The 26,426-nt window shown below is 51.0% G+C and overlaps 1 protein-coding gene across 1 annotated transcript; it reads left to right on the top strand.

The window, feature by feature from the left end:
- On the top strand, positions 1 to 25,093 carry SLC47A2 (solute carrier family 47 member 2). Its single transcript, XM_036278373.1, has 17 exons — positions 1 to 126; positions 989 to 1,090; positions 1,366 to 1,434; positions 2,131 to 2,279; positions 3,521 to 3,563; positions 6,038 to 6,082; positions 6,321 to 6,418; positions 6,666 to 6,763; positions 7,738 to 7,851; positions 8,587 to 8,654; positions 9,624 to 9,732; positions 10,542 to 10,617; positions 11,021 to 11,090; positions 22,544 to 22,676; positions 22,753 to 22,847; positions 23,846 to 23,939; positions 24,879 to 25,093. Exons 1-17 carry the CDS (start codon positions 4 to 6, stop codon positions 25,091 to 25,093), a joined length of 1,701 nt encoding a protein of 566 aa, XP_036134266.1. The 5' UTR covers positions 1 to 3.
- The last annotated feature ends 1,333 nt before the right edge of the window (positions 25,094 to 26,426 follow it).

Genomic DNA, 26,426 nt, shown 5'->3' with positions numbered 1-26,426 from the left:
GGAATGGACCGCCTCCAGGACACAGTTTCCCTGGACCGAGGGGGCCGCTGCCCTGCCCTGCACAAGCTGGTCCCCGTCGGCTTTAGGGCTGAGGCGTGGAAGCTCTTTGTCCTGTCTGGACCCCTGGTAAGGAGGGGGGGTGAGGCTGGGGGCCAGTGGCTGTCCAGGCATGACCTGGGGTCTGCCAGGGGCTGCTCACAGCCCTTCCCCAGAAACTTCCCATGCTGCCATGTTGAGGCTGCACCAGGGGCTGCTGCCCAGAGCAGGTGGCAGCAGACGGCTGTCCCTGGACAGTGCCAGGGTTAGCAGTGGGGCCTGCCATGCTCAGCAGGATGAGCAGCATGTCCTCTTTCAGAAACCCACAGGAAGGCTGGGTTGAGAGATTTCACGATGACAAGTGAGAGGCACTGATGCAGGGGCCTACAGATCTCCCCAGAGAGGCGTTTGCAGGGAGGAAGGGGCCCCCGGCCCTTTTTATTGCCAAAGGAAAATGGCTTTAGGTGCATTTTTTTTCTAATCACAAAAGCTGATTGATATGTGCTCCTTGTACAAGTTTCAGACAAAACAAAAAGCTATAAAGAAGAAATCCATCTCTGATCCCAGCACCTGGACAGATTGTATTCCTCCTCTTTTTTGTTTATATGTGGCCCGGCCAAATGGTTCTAAGGACATGATGGCAGCACAAGCGGCTGCGGGACACTCGGGGCTCAGGCCCAAGCGAGGTGTCTTGTGTGTTCCCACACTTCTAGGCAAGAAGGCAGTTAGCCCAGCTGCGGACAGGAGCAGCACCCAGGCTTCCTGGCCCCTGGCCTGGCTGCTATGCCGGCCTCAGGCACACGCTCGTCTCCCTCGGTGGGGGCGATATGCCTGCTGGCTCCGAGGGGCTTTTGCAGGTTACTGGTGTGGATTCGGGCTGGGCTGTGATGGCAGGGCCGGCAGGCCGAGGCAGGGCCGAGTGGTGCTCTTGACCCAGGCTGTCACCCTTCAGTTCCTGTTCCAGGTGCTGTCCTTCATGATCTATGTCGTGAGCTCGGTGTTCTGTGGGCACCTGGGCAAAGCGGAGCTGGCGTCAGTGACCCTCTCAGTGGCCGTGAGTGCAGCAGGGGATGAGTAGGGACGGTCTCTCCCAGGCTCCTCCGCTGGCTTCCAGGAGAAGACGCAGCATGAGGGCTGACCGCTGTATGCAAAGCTGGACCTGGGGCCCTTGCAAGATGGGGCACAGCCCGTATGGGCAGGAACCCACCAGGAGGGAGGTCGGCTCAGCTGCACATCTGAGCAGCTGCTGGGTGGCCTTGCCCCAAATGTAGGGCCCCTCCTTGGGCTCCACCCGACAAGCCCTGTGTTTTCTCTTGTATGTGGCTTCAGTTTGTCAATGTCTGCGGAGTTTCCGTAGGATTCGGCTTTTCCTCAGCATGTGACACCTTGATGTCCCAGGTAGGTGGGCCTCCTAGATCTGGGCAGGGAGAGAGGATCCCTCAACTGTTGCAGAAATGGTGGGGGATGGGGCCCCTCAAAGTCCCCTCAGTGCTCCTTGGAGCTGGGAGCCTGTCAGACACCTGGTGGGGCAGCTGTCAGGAAAGCAGACCCCCCACCCCTTTGACAGAGTCTAGGCAGGCAGGAGAGAATCCTGGAAGGAGAGGGAGGAGGCAGCTCCTTGCTCATGTGTGTCCAATGCTGAGGGTGCACCAATAGGACTCCCCTGCTCTTGAGGACCCACAGCTCAGTGGGGGCTCAGCTACCCCAAAGTTATGCGCATATGGTGGACTTGGGGACCTGGGTTCGGCCCTGGCTGCCACCAACTAGCAGGGTGAGTTGGCAAATGCTCTCGGAGCCCCCCTTGCCTCAGCTGTGATGTGGGGAAATAGTGCTTTCCTCACTAGGCGCTTCTGAAGAACTGGGGACAATGGGTGGACAGAGGATGGCACTCAGTAAACAGCCACTACTATAACTCTGTGGTCCGGCTGAGCCTCTGCAGGGGGAGCCACCCCAGACGTACCAAGGGCTCCCAAGCTCTGCTACCAAGGACGCTGAGTGGTGCCTACGTGGTGTGTGCAGGAGCGCCTGGCAGCACGGGCACCCCTAGCAGGGGACCCAGAAGGCGCTGAGTACAGAAGGGGGGCTGTTTTGCAGAGCTTCGGCAGCCCCAACAAGAAGCACGTGGGGGTGATCCTGCAGAGGGGCGTGCTCATGCTGCTGCTCTGCTGCTTCCCCTGCTGGGCGCTCTTCCTCAACACCCAGCAGATCCTGCTGCTCTTCGGGCAGGACCCGCACGTGTCCAGGTACCGCTTGGCTCCTGCCAGGAAGCCGGGGAGGAACCCCCTAAAGAAGCCCCCCTCCAGGCGCCACGCTCCTCTGGGTCAGAAGCAGTCGCAGGCGTAGCTCCCTGGGACGGTTCCAGGTTAGGTTTGGGGATCCTTTCGCACTGCGTGCTGCTCCAGCTGCGACCAGCAGGGGGCGGAAGGCCCGTGGTAATGCAGCAGGACGGAGAAAAAAGAAGGGATTTGCATGTTATTAGCATTTGTGTCCCGCGCCAGGTGGAACTTCACAGAGGCTTTGAAGAAATGGAGTGTGCACTACCACATATTCCAAAAGGGAGAAAGAGGACCGAACCCATTTCTGATTAATTATGCAGTCTGTTATTAATTTCAGAAACGTCATAGGAATGTCTTGTTCATTTTACATTATGTGCACTCCTTGGCTATTTCTTTCTTTCTTTTTTATTTATTTATTTATTTATTTATTTATTTATTTATTTAATTAATTACTTTATTTTTGTTACAGATGTTTCTCCTTTCCCCCCCACTGATTCCCCCTCCCTCTCCCTCCCCACCCTGTCCCCGGCTTTGTCCATGTCCATTGTTCATGCACACATGCATGTAAGTTCTGTGGTTTAACCCTCCCCCACCATCCCCTCTTCTGGGGATTGTCAGTCTGTACCCCACTTCCCTGTCTCTGGGACTACCCCATTCCTCAGACTGTTATGTTCATTATATTCCACAAATAAGTGAGATCATATGATACTTGTCTTTCTCTGTTTGGCTTGTTTTGCTTAGGATGATACTTTCCAGATCCCTCCATGTTATCTCAAAGGATAAGAGATCTTTCTTACAGCTGCATAGTACTCCACTGTGTACATGTACCACTGCTTTTTTATCCATTTGTCTACTGATGGACATTTGGGTTGTTTCCAGATCTTAGGTATTGTAAATAGTGCTGCTACGAACATGGGGGATACATATATCCTTTGGCTATTTCTTGATAAGAGAGAACTTTTTTTATCCCCTTACAAACTACATATGACTCCAAATTTAAGTTCCTAAGTCATGAGGACCCTGTGGTTGGGTCCCTGAGTTCCTCCTCTCAGCGTGTGGTGGCAGCACCCTGAATACTGAAGTTTCCTTGTCTCCGCGGAAATCTGCAGGGCCTGGGAGAGCCTCTCCTCAAACCCGGGGTTCCCGGGATGTCCCCAGTTTAGAGGGGAACAGCCTGGTCAGCTCTGAAGCTTCTGGTTCTCTTGCAGGCTAACCCAAGAATACGTGCTGATTTTAATGCCAGCACTTCCGGTAAGTGCGGGGGTCTGAGCCTGGAGCAGGGGGGCTTACAGTGTCCTGGCTCTGGCCCAGGCTCACCCCCTCTGCTGGGAGGCAGCGACTTTCCACCGAGCGGGGGTGCGAGGGTGGGGTGGGGGGCGGTGCAGGGTCCGGAGGGAAGCTCCCGTTCCAGTAGGTGCACATTGACTGCCTTGAGATCATTACTGAAATTGGAGTTACTCGGCCAATTTGTAGCAATTCTGCCCCCACTGGCAACACTCATCAGAAGAGTATTATTAATGTTTTCCAATTACAAATAAATCGTTTAAATATGTATTTTATTGCCAGTGAAGTGAACCATTTTTCAATGTATTTATTGATCATTTGTTTTTTTTCTGTGAATTGCTTATACCCTTTGCTTATTTTAGTGGATTAATCTTTTTCTAATTATAGTAAGTTGTTAAATAATAGCTTAATCCTTTGTCATATATGTTGCAAACACTTTTCAGTTTGTCAGTTGCCTTTTAATTTTTTTCTGTATTTGACTAAAATAATTTTTAATATATTTGTAACAGATCCATAAATCCAATCCTTTATAATATCTGTCTTTGAGGAACTTAAAAACCCTTTACCCATATCAAGATTATATAAACATTTGGGTATATTCTCTTTGGGGTTTTTTGTTTGTTTTTTTATCCTCACCTGAGGACTTTTTTTTTTTTTTTTTTTTTTTTTTTGCATTTATCTTCAGACAGAGCGGAGGGAGAGAGAGAGAGAAACATTGACTTGAGAGAGATGCATCAACTGGCTGCCACCCACACGACACCCAGCCAGGCGGGAGGAACCTCAGCTGAGGTAGTTGCCCTTAGTGGGAACCAAACCCGGGACTCTGTGGTTCCCGAGCGGAAGCTCTAACTGCTGAGCCAAACCGGCCAGGGTGGGCATATTCTCTTTGAACTCTTTTCTGGTTTTCATTTTTACACGTAAGGCTTTAATCCACTTAGCAACCTTTTTCTAAGACAAACGATTGACTATTCTCTTCTTTCTTTTCTCCATGAACTTACCAAGTACTAAAACTAAGCAGTGCCCACCTGGCTCAGCCCAGAGATCGCTGTGGTCAGGGTCCACTGCTGAGCCCTTAGATTGTTGAAGCTTAGTGACAGGTGTCATCCCTGGCAGGTCTGTGCCTGGGGCTGTCTCCGTCTCTGGAAGTGCAGCCAACCTTTCCTTCATGGCACCAGGGGCGAGCTCTTCAGGAGAAAGCTGGGAAGGGAATGGGCCCAGGTCTTGTGGGATGTGCCCCCACACCCACCCTGAAAGGCCAGTGCCGTGACCTCTCTGGGGCCCAGCCAGCTCCAGATTTCTCTGGAATCATGGAAACCACTACAAAAGGCTGGTGTTTCTCCTCCAAGGTTTTGGCTCTTCAGACCAAGATGATGGTATTTTGTCAAACAGGGCCATTGTGCCAGGGCAGGGAAAAATATCCTATAAAGTTATTACCGTGACAGCTCCTTTAGCAAATAAAGCAAGTCCCTCCCACAAAATGCAAATGCAAGATTTAATCAACAATAATACTTACATAATGCCTACCTAACATTTGGAATGATTAAATATGCCAAACACTGTTTTGTAATCACATTGTATGGGTATGTATGTGTAAATATTAGGTATACACACATTATTATCCCCATTATAGATGAGGAAACAGGCAAGAGACGTTACGTGATTTGCTGAGACTCGCGCGTCTCCTGCGAGGCAGACCAGTATTCGAACCCGGGCAGCGCAGTTCCAGCTCCGGGCTCCAATCACTGTGCTGCGCTGAACACGCAGGAGGGGCTGAGGGAAGGGATGGGCAGGAAGGCACAGGCCCTGGGCCAGGCTCTGACAGAGGACAGAGGAGCAGGAGCAGTGCCCCTGAGACACACACACACACACACACACACACACACACACACAAGCCTGCGCCCCTGCTCCACAGGGGAGGCCCTGCCCCCCTTCATGGGGCCTTACCCCTGCTCCGCAGAGGCTGCTGTGGCCAGCATCGCTCAGTTCCCAGCACTCCCCTAGTCCAAGGCCGCTCTTGCCAGATTGTCTCCAGCAACCAGAGCCAGGCACTGGTGTGGTCACACCTGTGGATTCGGGCTCTGACGTGTCCTGTGCACTGTCCCCTGGACAGGCTTCCTAAGCTGATGGAAGTCCTGGGTTGGCAGCCAGAACCTGCCAGGCCCTCTGCCTCTTGTGCACACCCGCCGAGGTGTGCTCTGTCACAGAGCCCATGTCCCCGCCTGCTGTCTCCTCCACCGGAGCAGGAACGCGAGGGCCTCTCCCCCGCAGGCAGGCCAGAGCACACAGCCAGGTGAAGCCTACCTGCTGGGTCTTACATGTACTTTGGTGAAGGAATTGCTCCCAAACTCAGACACCTGAGAAATATCTGTCAGTGTTCATCTGGTGATTTTTTTAGTAGTTGTTGTTTATTTGTGTGTAAATGTATGTTTTATTTTATGCAGGCGATTTTTCTGTACAGCCTGCTGGCAAAATATTTGCAAAATCAGGTAGAGGTCCCGGCTGGAGGGGTGGCCAGCACACTGCCCAGTCAGGTGGGAAGGGGTGCCGGGGCTTTCTCCCTCTGGGCACTGGCTGTGGTCGGGGCGCCACACCCTGCTCTCTGGTAGGTGCCAGTGAGGAGCTGCATGTCTCCAGCCTCTTCCCAACCCCTATGTGTGCCCACGCTTGCCCACACCTCGGCCCTACCCACCCACAGCGAGGCCAGCCAGTTTCCATTTGTTTCAGGGAATCATCTGGCCCCAAGTCCTCAGTGGCACCGTGGGCAACTGCGTCAACGCCTTGGCCAACTACGTCCTGGTTTCTGTGCTGAGCCTAGGGGTTAGGTGAGGCTGGTGAGCTTTGTGGGGGGCCTGTCGAGGAGCACTGCCCCCCAAGCACCCCACCCCTGACTGGGGCAGGTCAGTTATCCTTGCCTCGCCCATGGCAACGGTGGAGGCTGCTCACACCATCTTGAAGTGGGGGGTCATGAGGAATTTGATGGGGACTCCCTACCAAAGAAACGAGGAGAGGGCCACTTCCCACCACCCTCCCGGCACAGAGTTGGCGTCAGCCCCGCTCTCTCCTTCCCAGGGGCTCCGCCTACGCCAACACCGCGTCCCAGTTCGTGCAGACCGGCGTCCTCTTTCTCCACATTGTGCTGAAACGGCTGCATCAGGAGACCTGGGCAGGTGGGGAGGGCGCCCTGCTTTCGGGGGCTGAGCAGGCGAGCATCGGGTGGGGCCCAGCATGGGCACGGGGTGTCCTTTGCCAGGCAGAAGGCCCAGTTGGGGCCCCCCTGGAGGAGCCCCATCCCTCACCTGCCTCTATTTCCCTTCGAGGCCCCCTTCCCTTTGCTCTCCCCCTCAGGACTCCCACCCCAAAGCCCGGGGGTCCCCTCATCCCCTGTGTCACGGTGCAGAGCTTCCGCTGGCTCCTTGGTCTCAGGGTGGAGATTAGAGTAATTGCAATAACCCCGGCAGAAGCCTAGGTGTCGGCCCTGGGCGGAGTGCCTGCCGTTCCTGACCTCAGTTAGACTTCACAACGCCTGATTGTTCCCCTTTTATTTACACTGAGGAAACTGAGACAGAGACAGGTTAAGTAATTTCCCCCAAATGCCCAAGAGGGTGCATGGTGGGGGCTCGAACCTCCGGAAACCTAGCTCTGCAGCCTGTGGGCTCCATGTCCAGGCATTTCGGGAAGAGCTCTGGGGCCCCCAGGCCTCATTCGGCGGGCAAGGGAGTCCTGCATGGCCGGACCCTCGCCAGGTCCTGCACAGCCCTATCTGCCCGGCCAGCCCGTCTCATGCCATCCTCCCCACAACCCTCCCGGGAGGCAGGGCAAAGATGAGCACTCTAATCTCCAGAGGAGGAAACAGCCCAGAAAGGGCAGGTACTGGTCCAAGACCCTGTGGTATCACAGGCAGAGTCGGAACCCTCACCCGAGCCTGGGGCTCCGGTCCTGAGCTGCTCCATGGTGCCCTGTCCCCGCATCCTCCTCCACCCCCCCACCAGCACCGGGCCAACTGGCATGCCCTGTGTAAAATGCCAAGTGCCTGAGCCTGCTGAGCGGAGCCCAGGAATGGGCAGAGCCAAGGGCCATCAGGGCCCCCCCAGAGGGTGTACGCACGCGGGCTGCTGCATGCTCTCAGGGCTTCTGTCCTTAGGCTGGTCCGTCCAGTGCCTGCAGGACTGGGGCCCCTTCTTCTCCCTGGCCGTCCCCAGCATGCTCATGCTGTGCATCGAGTGGTGGGCCTACGAGATCGGGAGCTTCCTCATGGGTACGTGGGAGAGCAGGGTGGGGCCCATGTGGGCGGCTCACGGGCTCAGAAGGCCCTCCGGACAGTAGTTCACCAGCCGGGCCCAGGCTAGCCAGCTGCTCGCTCGTCTCCCCCTCAGTCCGCGAGCTCCCAGAGGCCAGGCCTGGGGCTTTTGGGCCGGAATCCCAGCACTGAGCGGGCGCCCCGTGCAGGTGGTCACATGGGGGGGAGGAGGGGGGACGTGGAGGTTGAATGGACTGGTGCGGGCAGTGGGTGGGCCTGCTGGCCCTGGGCTCACCCGCCGCGGTGTGTGCTCATCGGAGCGCTCAGCACAGAGTCCAAACAGCCAGAGAATCAGGCCAGTGCTGTGGTCGCCCCGAGGGACCTTCCAGTCCAACCCTGGACGGCTAGGAAAGCCAAGGCCCAAGAACAAGAGAGGCTGCCCAGGCTCGTGCAGTGTCAGCCCTGAGACCTGACCCTGGGGTTCCTGACTGGTCCAGTTCTCCTCGCACACCATTGCCACCCGTTTCCAGGGGTCCAACTCGAAAACCAAACCACCCGGGGAACGGCCTGCAGGATCCCCAGTGGCTGGGCAGGGTTTTCCTGGAGGGCCGGAGGCCAAGCAGGAACATGATTTTGTTGTGAATCTGACCTTCAAATCACTTACCCCTTGGCCTCCAAAGTGGAGGGGCGATCTGTCAGCCCTGGTCCCTCAGCTGGCCCCGGGGCCAGGGCTCACTTCCCGCTCTCGCGCAGGCCTGCTCAGCATGGTGGACCTCTCTGCCCAGGCGGTCATCTACGAGGTGGCTACAGTAATCTACATGGTGAGGCTTCTTGGGGGTGCCTTTGCCATGCCCTGCACCCCGAGCCAGCACCCCCCAGTGCCCTGGGGGTGTCATAGGAGGGAGCAGGCGCTCACTCCAAAGACTATCTCTGTCTCCTGAGGGCCCCTCCCAGACTTCTCATGCCCATCTGTCGGGCCCTCCCAGACTCACACAGGCAAGGTACAGCCACTCCCCTGGTGGTGACAATGAGCTCTCGTGATCTTAAAAGTGTTTTTGAATTAATTAACACCATTTTAAAATGGGGAGATTTTACATCATAATCTGGATTTTTGCATTTTCTTGGAAAATGGGACATTCTATTTAGCATTGAGCCCATGTTCCTGCACTCCCTTTGGAGAGAGCTGGGTGTCAGCGTCCCCTGGTGGTAGTGGTGGGGAATTGCTCTTCTCCAGCATGGGCCCCGTTGCCCTTCTTTCTCCAGAGACTTGGGTTGTTCCATGTCACTCATGTACAAATCTGCCAGGCTCCTGGGGTCATGCAGTCTGTGACCTCAGGATTCACAAAAATCTACACTTACAAAACTATTTATAAGATGATTCTAACTTTCACAGAAAAATAATGTTTCTTACAGGGAGCTTTTCTGGCATACTTGGGGCCGTATTTGCCTTTTAAGTTTATTTACCCATAAGGGTTTAGGGACACAGTGATTTTGACTGCAAGGCCAGTCTGCCTGCGATGCTTGATGGAGTGGAGGGGGTGGCAGACACTGGCTCACTTGGTGTCCCCACCCCATGCCCCAACCTCAGGTGTCACCACCTGTTTTCCGCATGAATGGCCTCTCCTCATGCAGCCTCCCTGAGATCCGCCATCTTCGTCCTCCCCCTGGTGGCCCAGGCTGGAGGGCTGCCTGCTTCAGAGCCAGCCCAGGCCTCTTTCGGGCCCAGCAGCCACCCCGTCCCGGGGGTGGAGGGTGGCTCCACTGACAGCACGTTCTTGCCTTGATCCCAGATTCCCATGGGGCTCAGCATCTCCGTCTGTGTCCGAGTAGGGACGGCCCTGGGAGCTGCAGATACCGTGCAAGCGAAGCGATCAGCCATCTCAGGCGTGCTCTGCACAGGTGGGTCCTCTCCTGGGTCGCGGTGGTCAAGGGCCTGGGCCAGAGGTGGGCGTGGCATGTTGGAGGCAGGGCTAGCTGTGGGAGCAGACAGGCTTACCTTCCAAACCTGCTTTCCCTGTCTTCCTGCCCAGAGTAGCCCCAGCTGATAAGTGGGTGGTGCTTCACCCCCTCCCCGAGCAGCAAACATCACTCTTGCCTGCTGTGCCCCTTCTCCACTTCCGCTCGCTGCTGGGGTTCTTGGGGCCTTCCAGGCAGGACAGCTCGCCCCCACTCACCTCAGTGTGACCCTGTGAAGGCTCTTCCTCCCCAGGCTTTTCCCTCCAGCTGTCCAGGGTCCTCTGCAAGCGTGGCCTTCCAGCGTCCCCAGGAGCTTGGGACCTTCACATGGCTCTGCTTTCTGAGGCTGAAGATTGGGATCAGCTCCTCAGTGGAGAGTGGGGTTCTCAGGCTTCAGATTGCACTGGATCCCCTAGAGACTGGCTCAAGGCACAGATCGCCTGGCCTCACCCAGCAGATTCTGGTTCAGTAGGTTGGAGATGGGGGTCTGAGAATCTGCATTTCTAACACGTTACCAGGTAATCCTGATGCTGCTGGCCTAAGAACCTTACTTTGAGAACCACGGCTGGAAAGGCATTTTATATGCTGTCCTTCCTATAGGATGGCAAAAGAATGTCATGGTCCAAATGAATGGCTCTAATGCACGGGGCTTTAGGCCCCTGGGAGTGAAGGGCTGGGCCGACTTTGCTGCCCTGGGCTGGCCTCCCCCATGGGCTGGGCTTAGCCAGATGTTCTCCCTTTTTCTCTTTCAGTTGGCACCTCGCTGGTTATCGGCACCCTGTTGAGCCTCCTGAAAAATAAATTGGGTTATATTTTTACCAATGATGAGTAGGTAGTCGGTTTTCTTCACTGGCTTCTGGGAAATGTCACAGTGGTTTACTGACAGTCCTAAGACATGTCACATGCCTGGCTCAGCCTTGGGTCCACAGGAAACAGGACCAGCCCTGGCTTTGCCCCCATGGAGAAGAAGCTGGGCCCTTTGCTCCCGGGTCATGGCCTCCGCCACTTGCTTGTCCAGAGACCAGATGCTAAGTGGAGGGCAGTACAAAACTGAGGGCACTTTTGAAGTTTTAGGAAGACCCACAGACATGGAGAAACTCGGGACTAGGGGTGTTGGGTTTGCATGGAGTAACCACATTCCCAACATTTTGGGGAGGTGGTGTAACTAGGTCTCTAAGAATACAGTCATGCCTTCGTGCTCCAAACGTGTTCTTTCCTCTTCCTCCTGCAGAGAGGTCATCGCCCTGGTGGACAAGGTCTTGACCATTTACACTGTCTTTCAGCTGTTCGAGGCCCTCTGTGTGAGTACCCTGTGCCCCAGCCCTTCCTGAGGCCTCGCAGGGCTGTGAGGGTGAACTCCGCAACACGTGTGAAGGACTGACTATAGAGTAATGCCCAAAGTATTTGCTCATATTAGTTCTATTTTTCATATGCTTTCAATGCTTTTTTAGAGAGAGAAAGGCAGAGAGAGATAGAAACATCGATGTGAGAGAAAAACATCGATCAGCTGCCTCCTACACAACCCATTCTGGGGATCGAGCCCAAAACCAGGCATGTGACCTGACCGGGAATCGAACCGGGACCTCTCCATCCATGGGAGGATGCTCAATGCACTGAGCCACAGGCTAGTTCTACTTTTATTCAAAACAATGACTCCTTGCCCTGGCTGGTTTGGCTCAGCGGTTGGAGCCTTGGCCTGCGGTCTGGAGAGACCCGGGTTCGGTTCCTGCTGAGGGCACATACCTCGGTTGCAGTTTGGCCCCGGCCCTGGTTGTGTTGTGTGGGTGGCGACTACTGAATGTGTCCCTTTCACATCGATGTTTCTCTCTCTCTCTCCCCCTCCCACTCTATCTGAACAAAATATCAAAAAAAAAAAAAGTGTCCTCAAGTGAGGAAAAACAAAACAAAACAATGACTCCTCTTGCCTTCTGCAATTCCAACAAGCCAAAAGATGAATGCCGATGAGCAAAACTGAAAATTGCCCCAGTGTAACTCACAAATCTTTCTCTTCCTTCCTTGCTCCTCAGGAGCTGGGGCCACAGGCACTGACCTGAGGCCCTGACTGGCCAGGAGCTTGGCAGCAACCGTACCCTGTAGCCAGTGACAGGGACACTTCTGAGAGGGAGCGAGGCAACCCAGAGTACAGACGGAGTAGAATTTCTGCTCCTTTGACCACTAGAGGACAGGTCCCATTGGTGCAGACTTAAATTCTAGAAATTTTATTAATTTATTTTTGTTACAGATGTTTCTCTTTTTTCCGCCATTGAAACTCTCCTCCCAATCCCGCCCCCGCCCCCAGTATTGTTGTCTATGTCCATTGGTTACATGTACATGCATATAAGTTCTTTGGATAATCCATGCCCTCCTCCTCTGAGGTTTGTCAGTCTGCACTTCTACGTCTCTGGCTTTGTTTTGTTCACTAGTTTGTTTTGTTCATTATGTTCCTCAAATAAGTGAGATCATGTGATATTTGTCTTTCTCCGCTTGGCTTATTTTGCTTAGCATAATACTCTCCAGGTCCCTCCATGTTGTCTCAAAGGATAAAAGATCTCTCTTTCTTACAGCTGCATAGTACTCCATTGTGTATATGTACCACAGCTTTTTTATCCACTCATCTAGTGATGGGCACTTGGTCTGTTTCCAGAGCTTAGCAATTATAAGTGGTGCTGCTATGAACATGGGGGTACATATATTCTTTCTGATTGGTGTCTCAGGTTTCTTAGGGTATATTCCTAGAAGTGGGATCACTGGATCAAATGGAAGATCAATTTTTAATTTTTGAGGAAGCACCATATTATTTTCCATAGAGGCTGCACCAGTCTGCATTCCCACCAGCAGTGTACTAGAGTCCCCTTTTCTCCACACCCTCGCCATCACTTGTTGTGTGATGATTTGTTGATGGCGGCCATTCTGACAGGTGTAAGATGATACTTGAGTCGTTTTAATTTGAATCTCTCTGATGATTAGTGATATTGAGCACTTTTTATATGTCTCTTGGCCACTTGTATGTCCTGTTTGGAGAGGTGTCTATTTAGATCCTCTGCCCATTTTTTAATTGGAGACTTTGTCTTCCATTTGTTGAGTACTCTATATCTTTTGAAAATTAACCCCTTATCTGATGTATCGTTGGCAATTACGCTCTCCCATATGGTGGTTCTCTTTCCATTCTGATGATTATTTCTTTTGCTGTGCAGAAGCTTTTCAGTTTGATGTAGTCCCATGTGTTCATTTTTTCCTTTGTTTCTCTTGCCTTAGGTGTTGTATCAGTGAAAATTCTGCTGCATATGATGTCTGAAATTTTGTTGCCTGCATTTTCTTCTAGAATTTTCATGGATTTATGAGTCACATTTAAATCTTTTATCCATTTTGAGTTTATTCTTGTGTATGGTGTAAGTTGATGGTCTAGTTTCATTGTTTTGCATGTAGCTGTCCAATTTTCCCAGCTCCATTTATTGAAGAGACTATCTTTTCTCCATTGTGTGCTCTTGTCTCCTTTGTCAAACATTAATTGAGCATAATGTCTTGGGTTAATTTCTCCATTCTTTGTTCTGTTCCTCTAATCTATATGCCTGTTCTTGTGCCTGTACAGGCTGTTTTGATTACCATGGCTTTGTAGTGTGACTTGATATTCGGTATTGTGATCCCTCCCACTTTGTTCTTTGCTTTCAAGATTGGTGTGGCTATTCAAGGTCTTTTTTGGTTCCATATAAACTTTTGAAGTTTTTGTTCTAAATATGTCGTTGGTATTTTTTTTTTATCCTCACCCGAGGACATTTTTCCATTTTTTGTTCAGGCAGAGTTGGGGGGAGAGAGAGGAACAGAGAGAGAGAGAGAAACATCGACATGAAAGGGACTCATCGAGTGGCTGCCACCCGCACAACCCTACCAGGGCCGGGGACAAACTGCAACCGAGGTACGTGCCCTTAGCGGGAACCGAACCCGGGTCTCTCAGGACCGCAGGCCGACGCTCTAACCACTGAGCCAAACCGGCCAGGGCTGTCGTTGGTATTTTGATGGGGATTGCATTGAATCCATAGATTGCTTTGGGTAGTATGGACATTTTAATGATGTTAGTTCTTCCAGTCCATGAACAGGGTATGTGCTTCCACTGCTTTATATCTTCCTCTATTTCTGTTTTCAGTGTCCTGTAGTTTTCTGAGAACAAGTCCTTTACTTCTTTGGTTAAGTTTATTCCTAAGTATCTTAGTTTTTTTGTTGTAATGGTAAAAGGGAATTTTTTTTTTTAGTTTCTATTTCTGTGAGTTCATTATTGATGTATAAGAATGCCTCTGATTTTTTTTTTTTTATCCTCATCCGAGGACATTTTTCTATCTTTTGTTCCGAAAGAGTGGGAGGGAGATAGAGGAAGAGAGACGGAGAGAGAGAGAAACATCAACGTGAAAGGGACACATCGAGTGGCTGCCTCCCGCATGACCCAACCAGGGCTGGGGACAAACTGCAACCGAGGTACGTGCCCTTAGCGGGAACTGAACCTGGGTCTCTCTGGACTGCAGGGTGACGCTCTAACCACTGAACCAAACTGGCCAGGGTGCCGCTGATTTCTTGATGTTAATTTTGTATCCTGCTATTTTGCTAAATTCATTTACTGGCTCTAGTAGGATTTCCGTGAATTTTAAAAAGCATGGCTTAAAAAAAGAAAACACGAAAGTCTCATTTTATAAGCAGGATTTGAAATCCCGTGTCTTCTACTTTACAACTTGAGTTAAGTGAGCTCTTGTTTTATTTAAAAAATTTTTTTCCTTATTGATTTTAGAGAGAGAAGCAGGGAGAGGGAGAGAGAGATAGAAACATGGATGAGAGAGAACATCAATCAGCCGCCTCCTGCATGGCCCCCACTGGGGATCAGGCTCACAACCTGGGCACGTGTCCTGAACAGGAATCAAACTGGCGACCTCTTGGTGCAGGGTCGATGCTCAACCGCTGAGGCACACCGGCTGGGCTAAGTGAGCTCTTTAGGAATGCATCCCCCACATAAAATCCAACAGCTCTGCACAGGAGTGTGTGTTCGACTAGCAACACACAGCACCTGCATTCGAAACACATAACCCACTGAGAGAAATTCCATTCACAGCGGATTTTCCCTTAGGACTCAGTGCACACTGTCCAGTGTGCTACATATTCTAGAATTTACCTTTGCATCTGGCTGGGCGTTCAGGAAACATACTTGGAGCACACACTTATACTTAGCGGAACTGCTTCCTCTGGGCTGTGTTCTGTCATCTTACACATTGTTTTTATCACGGGACATGAAAAGAAACTATCTTATGGAATCTATTATTGCTTTTGTCATAGGATCTTGTTAAGGGCACTATTCATATTTCTTCTCCTGACCACTGACAGTGGTTGGGAATAGGTCTGCAGTTCTCAAGAGATGAAGTTTCCGCAGCGGGCAGCTCTCCGCCCCCGGACCTCAGCGGACTTGGAAACAGATTTATAACTAGCAGCTCTAAGGGCCCTTGTAGCTTGTGTACCTGCCTCCTGTCATCTTGCCTCCAGCTGTATTTACATTTTTCTTCATGTATGTTTTCCATGGACCTTATTTTTTTAAAATACTTCTACTAAGTTATAATTTACATGCATAAAATTCACACATCTTAAATGAATAATTTAATGATTTTCAGTCCATCTAGAGTGGTGCAACCATCACTGCAATCCAGTTTCAGAACCCTTCCATCACCTACCAAAACTTCCTGGCGCCTGCTTGGCAGTCAACTCCTGCTTTCCTCGTGTGTGAACTTGGCCTTTCCCGAGCGCTTCGTATGCATGAAATTGTATGTGGTCTTTTGTGACTGCCTTCTTTCACATAGGATAACATGTTTGAGGTTTAGCCATGTTGTAGCACTTTTCAGGACTTCATTCCTTTTTATGACAATAACAGTCCATTCAGTGGGCATAACACATGTTTCTTCTCCATTCATCATTTGGGTTGTTTCTGGCTTGGGCTATGGCTCAAGCCGCTGGTGACCTGGTCCTATAAGTCTGTGTGTGGATATATGCATTCGTTTTTCTTGGCAGAGTACCCTAGGAGTTGAACTGTTAGGTTGAATGATAAGTTTATGTTTAAATTTCTAAGAAACTGCCAAACTGTTTCCCAAAGTGGCTGTGATGGAGGCGTTCTGGGGGTCTGGGGACCTGAAGGTCCGCCACCCACTCAGGGTTCTTGGCTTCATGCAGGAAAGAATTCAAACTATAGCCAGCACAGACTTTAAAGTGAAAGTGAGTTTATTATTGAAACAGTGAGGCAGAGAGTAGCTACTCCACAGGCAGAGCAGCCCCCCTTTAGCAGAACTTACTTCCTTTATTGAGGTGGTGGCCCTGGTTACCAGTAGGTTAGTGCATCGTCCTGATGGGGTGCGGGATCTATCCCTGGTCAGGGTACATACAAGAATCAACCAATAAATGCATAAATAAGTGGAACAACAAATCGATGTTTCTCTCTCTCAAATCAATTAATTTTAAAAAATTTAATTAAGGAGAGAGTAGGGTATTCGATAACGGAGAGAAATATTCAGGTCTTCCTGGGAAAGGGGTGGGGATTCCTCAGAGGAGCTCCATTAGCCATTTTGTGTCCTTATATGTAGGCTTTTAATTTCTGATCATGATGGCTCAGGGCGTGTTGATTAGTATGCTACTATATTACAATGAGCGTATACTGAGGCTGCTCTGGGAGGGCGGACTACCTTCATTCAGAGGCGGGGTGGGTATCCCAGTATCGCTGGAGCAAATCACCGCAAACTTAGTGGCTTCAAACAAGACACTTTCAGTGTTTTATAGTACTGGAGATTAGAAGTCCTAATGGGTCTCACTGTGCCAAAGTCAAGGCTGGTTCCTTCCAGGGGCCCCAGGGAGAGCCATGCCCACCTTTTCCTGCCCCTGGAGGCAGCTGCCCCCCGAGCTCCCAGCCCCAGGCCACAGTGGCATCGCTCCGACCTCTGCTTCGGTCACCAAGACTCCTCGGTCTCTGCTTCTCTCTCACACACAGGAGGACCCTGTGATGACACTGGGCTTTCTGGACAATCCAGGAGCATCTCCCTATCTCACAATGACACCCGTAGGTCCCAGGATTAGAGCGTGGCATCTTCGGGGGCCCTCGTTCTGCCTACCACACGTGGCGAGTGTTCCCTATGAAGAATGGACTCTGCTTTACTTTGCTAGTCTCATCCTCCCAAACTGATCCCAGACCTAATGAACGAGGGAACCACAGGCGCAGCTCATGTGGATATCAGTGGATATTTAGTTATTTTTATTTTGTTAAGATGAGGGATGTGGAGTGTGGTTTGTTTTTACACAGTTGAGCAAAGAGGTAATGCATAGGGACAAGAGGTGACTGACTCTTGAACTTTGAAACTTGGTGCACACATTTCTCATTATCTGATTAAGGTCACATTTACAGGTACTGTAAGCTGAGACTTTAACATCTTTTTCGAGCACACAATTCAACCCATAAATAACACTTACCTTCTTATTATTAAGTTGTATTATTAAGTTGAATTCTTTATATGTTCTTATATACAAGCCCTTTATCAGATACATGATTTACAAGCCCAGCCTGTGGTTTGTCTTTAATTTCCTTACTGGTCTCTTTTGAGCTGCAAAAGTTTGCACTTTTAATGTAGTCAATTTCTCAATTTCTTTTCCCTTATGGCTCACAGTTTTACTGTCATGTCTAAGCACTCTATACCTAACCCAAGGGCACAAACTATTTCTCCTATGAGTTCTTCCAGACATTTCATAATTTTAGCTCTTACACTTAGGTTTATGATTTATTTAGAGTTTATTTTGTATGTGGTATGAGATTAGGATCTAAATTTATCTTTTTGCATATGGATGCCCAATAGTCCTAGTACCATTTGTTGGCATGTGAAATGCTCTCCCCAGTGAATTTTCTTGGCACCTTTGTCAGAAATCAATTGGTCATAAATGTACTGGTTTATTTTTAGATTCGCATTGATTTATACGCCCTCCCCTCTGCCAGTGAGTGCTACACTGTCCTATGACCGTCTCTTAGCATCAACTGAATCAGTTGCTATGAATTTTCCAACTTCGTTCTTTTTTTTTTTTTTTTCAAAATTGCTTTGGCTGTACTAGATCTTTTACATTTCTATATGTATTTTTCAGCTTTTAATTTCTACTACTGGGATTTTGAAAAGAATTATATTGAATTTATAGAGCAATTTGGGAAAAGCTATCATCTTAATATTCCATGGATATGGAATGTCTCTCCAATTATTTAGATCTTCTTTAATTTACAATATTTTGTAGCCTATTTGTCAATGGACAGATCTTGCAGTATTTTTGTTAAATTTATTCCAATATATTTTGTTCTTTTTGATGCTATTGTGAATGGTACTTTTTCCTTAATTTCCATTGTTAGTTTATAGAAATATAATTGATCTTTGTTTATTGACCTTTTATTCTGTGACCTGGTTAAATTCAATCTAGTAGTTTTTTGTGTGTGGATTCCTGAAGATTTGCTACATATAGGATCATGTGATCTATGAATAAAGAGTTTCACTTTTTCCTTTTTATTTGGGTAGAACCCCGGTACGATATTGAATGGAAGTGGCCGATCTTTCATCATATGCCTTGTGCTCAGTGTTAGGAGAAAAGTATTCAGTCTTTCAGCATCAAATATGTTGTCTGTAGGGTTTTTATAAACACCCCATATCAGGTTAAGGATGAGCTGTTTACTCCTACTGTGCTGAAACATTTTCTCACGGATTTGAAGAATGTTTTTTTGCACCTGTTGGGATAATCATGTGGTTCTTGTCCTTTATTCTATTAATATGGTATAATAACATTAACTGAGTTTCAGATGATATACCTTGCATTTCTATGATAAAGTCCTCCAGATCGTGGTGTATATATTTTATATATATCGCTGAATTTGGTTTGCTAATATTTTGTTTAAAATGTTGCATCGACATTCATGAGGGATATACATCTGTAATTTTTTTTTAGTTCTAATTTATTTATTTATTTTTAATTTTATTTTTGTTACAGATGTTTCTCCTTTTTTACCCCATTGACACCCTCCTCTCCATCCCCCCCGCCCCTTCCCCAGCTTTGTTGTCCATGTCCTTTGGTTATGCGTACATGCATATAAGTTCTGTGGTTTATCTCTTCCCTCCCCCCTCCCCCCTCATCTGTAATATTTTTTTTTTATCCTCACCCGAGGACATTTTTTATTTTATTTATTTATTTATTTTTTTTGTTCAGATAGAGTGGGAGGGAGAGAGAGGAAGAGAGAGAGAGAGAAACATTGATGTGAAGGGACACATTGAGTGGCTGCCACCCGCACGACCAACCAGGGCCGGGGACAAACTGCAACTGAGGTATGTGCCCTTAGCGGGAACCGAACCCGGGTCTCTCTGTACCGCAGGCCGACGCTCCAACCACTGAGCCAAACCGGCCAGGGCGAGGACATTTTTTAATTTTTTGTTCACATAGAGTGGGAGGGAGAGAGAGGAACAGAGAGAGAGAGAGAAACACCGACGTGAAAGGGACACATCGAGTGGCTGCCACCCACACGACCCAACCAGGGCCGGGGACAAACTGCAACCGAAATACATGCCCTTAGCGGGAACCGAACCCGGGTCTCTCCGGACCGCTCTAACAGCTGAGCCAAACCGGCCAAAGCTCATCTGTAATTTTAAAATATTTATTCATTTATTTATAATCCTCACCCGAGGATAAGTTTTTACTGACTTTTTTTTAAGAGAGAGTGGAAGCGGAGCGACAAAGAAACACTGATGTGAGAGAGAAACATCGATCAGTTGCTTCTCTTATGCGCCCTGACTGGGGATCAAACCCACAACCTAGGAACGTGCCAGGAATCGAATCTGGAAACTTTCGGTGTATGGGATGATGCTCCCACCAACTGAGCCTCCTGGCCAAGGCTCATCTGTAATTCTTATGTTTTCCTTGTAATATCTTGATCTGGCTTTGGTATCAGGGTAACATTGAGTTTGTGAAGGATTGGCATTATTTCTTCTTTAAATATTTTATAGAATTCACCAATGATGCCATCTGGGCCTGAGCTTTGGTCAGAAGATTTTAAATTAATTCAATTTACATACTTGTTACAGGTCTAGTCACCTTCTACTTCTTGTTGAGTTAGTTTGAGTAAGCTGTGTCTTTCTAGGAATGTATTCCCTCCGACTGAGGTGTCTAATACTGAGGCCTGGCATTGCTCATACTGCCGAATAGTCCTTTTCTCTGTCGTCGGTAGTGATGTCCCTGCCCTCGTCCTTGATGTTGGCCACGCGTGCCTCCGCCTGCCTGTCTCCTGGGCCACGTTCACCAAAGCCAGCTCCCTGGTAGTGTTTGTCAGTTTTGTGGACCTTATCAAAGAACTAGAATTTTTGGTTTCAATGATTTTCTCTGTTATTTTTCTCTTGTCTATTTCCATGGTTTTCACTCTCATCATTATTCCCATCCTTTATTTCGGTACAGTTTGCTCCTCTTTATTAGTTTCTTCAGGTGGAATATTAGGCTATTGATTGGAGACCTTTCTTCTTTTCTGATCTAGGCATTGAAAACTATATGTTTCCCCCTTAGTACTTACCGCTTTGGCTACATCTAATACATTTTGATATGTTGTTTTCTTTTCATTCAGTTTAAGATATTTTAAATTTTCTCTTGTGAGTTATTCTTTGACCCATGAGTTTAGAAGTGTGTTGTTTAATCTCCAACTATTTGGGTTGTTCTCAGACATTTTCTGTTAGGCATGTCTAATTTAATTCTGTGGTGGTCAGAGAACATACTTTGTATGAATTCAATATTTTTAAATGTTCTGTGGCCTAGCATAGGTCCATCCTGGAGAAGAGCATGTGGCCTGTCCCCAAGCGCTGTTGTTTTGTTTAGTAACTCGCCTGGACACTTCTGTGGATCCTGCCTCCACACCCTGCAGCTGCTCTCTCTGCTTAGTTGTGTGCGCGGGCGTATGTGCACGGATACGCGTATGTGTGTTTCTTGTTTATTTTTAAGCCTAGCTTCCTAGGGGTCACTACTGTGTCTGCATAGCTCAGTGTTCAGCCAATTACTGATTGGAGGTTGTGTTCAGATGCCTCTGACCATTGGTAAAGCTTCCATTTTCTGCTGAGGACCTGAGTGTGCGCTGGGGGTGCATCCAGGCCGTTTTCAAGTCTGCCCAGCTTTTACTTCCTTCTGGGTCCTCTTGTGTCTCTTCTGTCCATTCATAGGTTCCACTGTCCAGGATGTGTGGGTGGCCCGGGTCTGCTCCACTCTCTGCTACAAATATGCACAGCCTCCAGCCAACGCGGGATATTTGGGGAACTTACCAAGCTCTCCCCTACTCCCCCGGCTGTTTCGCCTCATGCAGCTCTTTATTGAGTCTCTGTCAGTCCACTGGTCCATCGCTTCTTCCAAACAGGCCCACAAGTCAGGCCCTTGCTGTGGAACTGCCCCTGACCTTGCCATGGGGGTTCACCACGCTCTAAGGGCCCTCACCATGGCACTGCTGACGGCTGGGCAGGGTAGGTCCTTGTTGCAGGAGGGCTGCCCCGTGCGTTGTAGGAAGTTCAGTAGCACCCCTGGCCTCAACCCCCTGGGGCCCAGGTCCACCTCCCAGCTGTGACAGTCAAAGCCACCGCGAAATACCTCCAGGAGGGCAACACTGCCCCCAGGTTGAGAAATACTGGTCCAGAGCACATCAAGCATAATTTTGAAGGAATTTTTGTTTTTTAACCAAAAATATTATCTTCTATTTCATGATAGACGAGAAATGTGTGCACCAAGTTTCAAAGTTCAAGAGTCAGTCACCTCTTGTCCCTATGCATTACCTCTTTGCTCAACTGTGTAAAAACAAACCACACTCCACATCCCTCATCTTAACAAAATAAAAATAACTAAATATCCACTGATATCCACATTTAGCTGCGCCTGTGGTTCCCTCGTTCATTAGGTCTGGGATCAGTTTGGGAGGATGAGACTAGCAAAGTAAAGCAGAGTCCATTCTTCATAGGGAACACTCGCCACGTGTGGTAGGCAGAATGAGGGCCCCCGAAGATGCCACGCTCTAATCCTGGGACCTACGGGTGTCATTCAGGGTCTTGAGACAGGGAGATGCTCCTGGATTGCCCAGAAAGCCCAGTGTCATCACAGGGTCCTCCTGTGTGTGAGAGAAGCAGAGACCGAGGAGTCTTGGTGACCGAAGCAGAGGTCGGAGCGATGCCGCTGTGGCCTGGGGCTGAGAGCTCGGGGGCAGCTGCCTCCAGGGGCAGGAAAAGGTGGGCATGGCTCTCCCTGGGGCCCCTGGAAGGAACCAGCCTTGACTTTGGCACAGTGAGACCCATTAGGACTTCTAATCTCCAGTACTATAAAACACTGAAAGTGTCTTGTTTGAAGCCACTAAGTTTGCGGTGATTTGCTCCAGCGATACTGGGAAACCCACCCCGCCTCTGAATGAAGGTAGTCCGCCCTCCCAGAGCAGCTGCTGGTGGGCGACCAATCCCACCTGCACTTTCCAGGGCGGGGATAACGGTGTGGAGGTGAAGGCTGCGGCTCTGCAGTCGTGCTCAAAACACAGCTACTTTGGGTCCCACTGGGCAAGCGGCCCGATCTCTGGCTCTGTTCTCACGGGAGAGTGGCTGAGAGCACCGCCTCAGGCTGTAGGAGCTCGGGGAGGCCTGCTACAGGGAGTGCGGAGCAGTGCCGTCGGTGAGACCGCCTCACGTCCTGACTAACCTCCTGCCGCCCCCTCTCCTCACAGTGTGTCTACGGTGGAGTCCTGAGAGGGACGGGCAGGCAAGCCTTCGGAGCCACAGTCAATGCGATCATGTACTACGTCATTGGCCTCCCACTGGGCATTGTTCTGGCCTTTGTGGTCAGGATGAGAATCGTGGGTATGTGCAATGAGGGGAAGTCAGGAGAGGCCTGGGGGTCATTGGACACCCCCCCACTGCCACCTGTCTCCTGCAGGCCTCTGGCTGGGCATGCTGGCCTGTGCCCTGCTGGCAGCGGTGGCCTTTGCAGCCTACACTGCCCGGATGAACTGGGAGCTGGCTGCAGAGGAGGTGAGCCCACAGCCCTGGCCTTGTGACGCTCTCACCTGCCAACCAGGTGGAGACTGCTCCCCGGAAATGCCAGGGCACACTAGGCCTCAGCGGCAGCGATGTGTGGTCGCAGGGGAGCTGGCTCAGACTCAACACCCGCTCCTGCCATTGTGCTCGGAGCCCACGCAGTGCCAGGACAGGCCACACACTCTCCGATCACAGAAACACACACCAGACCCTTGCTTAGCCAGCCCGGCTGCTGAACGCCAAGGGCAAAGAGCTCACTCCAACTAGTTTGAACCCGCATGTCCCGAGTGTGCATGACTTTGGAAGAGGTAATAAATCACTCTGTCCACCTCCCTCCTGGAAAGGCCAGTGTTTGCTTCTCAGGCACAGCCCAGCTCGAAGGCAGGGGACAGAGGGTGTGTTCTGCTAAGACCCCAGTTCTGGCAGGAAACGATTTTGCCCTCATGTGGGGAGCAAGTCCCCTTGGCGTGTGACAATGGTTCGCAGACGTAAAGCTGCAGCACTGAGAAGCCTGCCCTGCCAGCTGAGCCCGTGCGTCTGCGTGCTCCGGCTGCCTTGTTGAAGCAGGCCACGCATGAGGCCTGTTGCGACACAGCCTCCCATCAGGAGCTTCTGGGTGTAGTCTGAAACCACCCCTGGCAGGCAGGCAGAGGGCAGGGAGCAAACAAAGGGAGTGCTAGGTGGCAGGTTTAACAAGCAAGGCACATGAGGCTTGTTTGAAGTGGCAGCTGGACAAGTAGACCTCTGCACCCACCTGCAGACTCTTCAATGTTTCACAGAGGCCGGGCCTGGGGTCCGTCACACACCCACCGGTCACAGCATCGCCACAAGGCTCTCGCAGGGCTGCGTCCTGGGGCAGCTGCTAGAGCAGGGGAGGCAGGCGGAGCACAGTCCAAGCATAGGGGAGGGAGTGAGGAGCCTCCAGTGGGGTCCAGCTCCTGGGCCGGCGGTGACGGGGCTGGCAGGTGACGCAGGCACACTCTCTCCTGCAGGCTGAGAAGTGTGCGGGGCTGGCACCGCAGAGCACCGAGTGCCCCGTGGGCACAGCCCCCAGACCTGGGCCTGAGAAAGCTGTTGCCTCTTCAGGTAATGCTGTCAGGCTGCTTCAGCTCACGCAAATGCCAGGGGCACCCTGCTCCTGGCTGCCCTGCCTCAGGTGCCTGGGAACCAAGCCCAGTCCTCTCACCGTGAGGATGACGCCCCAGGCCCCAGCATGACAGACGGACGGACTCCATGTCCTCAGCCTCATGAGGCAGCAGGCCATTGTCCCTTTCTCAGATGAGGAAGCAAGGTGGGGCGCTTAGGTCCCTTCCTCACTGTCCCTCAGCTGGCAAAGGCGAGAGAGAAGACCCAAGCGTGGCTGTACCAGACCAGTATGCTCTCGCCACTAACTCCAGCTGGGGGCAGAAGGCCCCGTCCTGGCCCACAGCTGTCGGCCCGGGCAGGTGGGCCTGGCTTGACTGACGAGTTGGGGACACTTCCCTTGTCCACCTCCCTGCACTGCATCAGACAGACAGGCACCTGCGGTCTGTATCCAGTGTCCATGTGGTAAGTGATGGCCCTGCTCCAGGCACCGGGGCCACCTGCCCCAGGCTTGTGCTGCCCAAAGCCCTGTTGTCGCAGCGACTGCACCTCAGCCTGGGTGCCTTGATCTGTGCAACAGTGAACAGCTGAAACTCCGGGAGCTGACTGCCACACAGGCACAGCATGGTCACCTGGGCATTCGATGTGTCACGTGTGCTGACAAGGGGAGGCTCAGACAGGGACATGCCTCGGCCGACTTCTTCATAGTGACTTCATCTGCACATCAAACTCCGTGTGTGAGGCTCCCCACAGAACCCTGTCCCGCGACCGGCTGCAGAGCAGAAGGGCAGGCAGCGTTCGGTGCACAGGCTTGTCTGACGGCAGGGGCAGAGGTTAAGCAGTTCTCCCACCGAGCCAACACAGCCAGGGCCTAACCTTAGCTTCACCAGCTCTTCACCCTGCCCCCAGTACTGCTGAACTTGCTCCTGTTTGTCTCTGCAGTGGCTACGGGCAGCTCCCCTGGTGTCACCCTGACAACGTACTCAAGGCCCGAGTGCCATTTGGACCTCTTCAGGACTCCAGAGGCAACCCTTTCTGCTCCTTCCAGCAGACTCTCGGGGAGACAGCTGGCCATCCGCCGAGGCGCTGCTCTGGGGGTGGCGTCCGCCACACTGACAGCGGGGCTCGTCATCCGTGTCCTGACCTCCAGGCACTAGCACGGCAGCTCGGAGACAGAAAGCAAGCCCAGAGTGGCTGCCCCCACTACACACCCTGACCCACGGGTCCACCTACAGAACCACCGACGGGATCCAGTGCAGGCCGACACTCCGTGACAGACGTCTGCACTGTGCGTTCAGTCCTGGTCAGATGGCTTGCTCCCCTCTGGCCTGGATCAGTGTAGAAGACTCAGCTGACTACAGTCCCTCCAGCATCAACAGCTATACACACATTCACAAACAAAATGGATTTATGGATCAAGGACAACAGAAAAAAGGATGTATAGTGTCTAACTCCCTGTTCTGAAGTGTCAACGTGCTATGAATTCAGTTTCACGGTGTTGTGTGTCCAGACAGCCCGGGCCTCCTGCTCATGGGGGGCACAGCCTATGTCCTTGTCCGACACAAATACCTTTGTTGTTAATCCTCACCCAAGGATTTAATTTTCCATTGATTTTTAGAGATTGTGTGGGGGCAGGGTGGAGAGAGAGAAACATCAGTGTGAGAGAGACGCATCAACTGGTTGCCTCCTGTACGCACCCTGACCAGGGCGTGCCCTCGACGGGGAATTGAAGCCTCGACCCCTTGGTCCTCGGGCCGACGCTCTAACTGCTGAGCCGAACTGGCCAGGGCACAAATACCTTTTATTGGTGCTTCTAGCACACATATAAAACGCCAGGTACAGACCATGGCAACCATGCTCTCTAGGTAACAGGGGTCGAGGAAAGGGCTGCACGGCCGAGCTGGGCGTTGGACGCGCACCAGCACTTCAGAGGCTCCTCAGGTTGGATACGTAAACGCACCGTGTACCCGACACAGCCCTAGTAGACAGGACTGGTGGCGGGACCCTTTTTGTGTTAAATCGTGTGGGATTAGTGTCCTAGGAATGCACTTACACTTTAAATCAGCAAGTGGGGATAAGATTGTGCCACTAATTCTGATGTTTTCGCCATGCTGTACCCCCCACCCCCAAGAATTCCTGACACCAGCTGAACGTCCACAGTGTAATGCAATTCTGACACTATCTACTGGAGAGAGGCTGAGCCCACAGGTTAAGGACTTGGTCCACAAGGCACACCACCCGCCCTGCCCCCACCTCTGACTGCAGACTGATCCCAGGTCCAGGCTGCCACCCGTGCTCACCAACCAGGTGCAGATGGAGGTGCCAATGACCCCTCCTTAGGTTCAGTGAATGTGTCTGAGTGGCTCACAGAACTCAGAGGAATCTTACTTACTAGAGCGCCAGTTTACTACAGAAAACATGTAACTCAGGGACAGCCACGTGGGAGACACACACAGGGCAAAGGCTCGGGAAAGGGGCGCACACTTCCAT

Source organism: Molossus molossus, unplaced genomic scaffold (genome assembly GCF_014108415.1).
Source record: "Molossus molossus isolate mMolMol1 unplaced genomic scaffold, mMolMol1.p scaffold_m16_p_27, whole genome shotgun sequence".
Classification (NCBI taxonomy): Eukaryota; Metazoa; Chordata; class Mammalia; order Chiroptera; family Molossidae; genus Molossus; species Molossus molossus.
The sequence above is the reverse complement of the archived record's forward strand: the minus strand, read 5'-3'. Positions and strand labels throughout refer to the sequence as shown.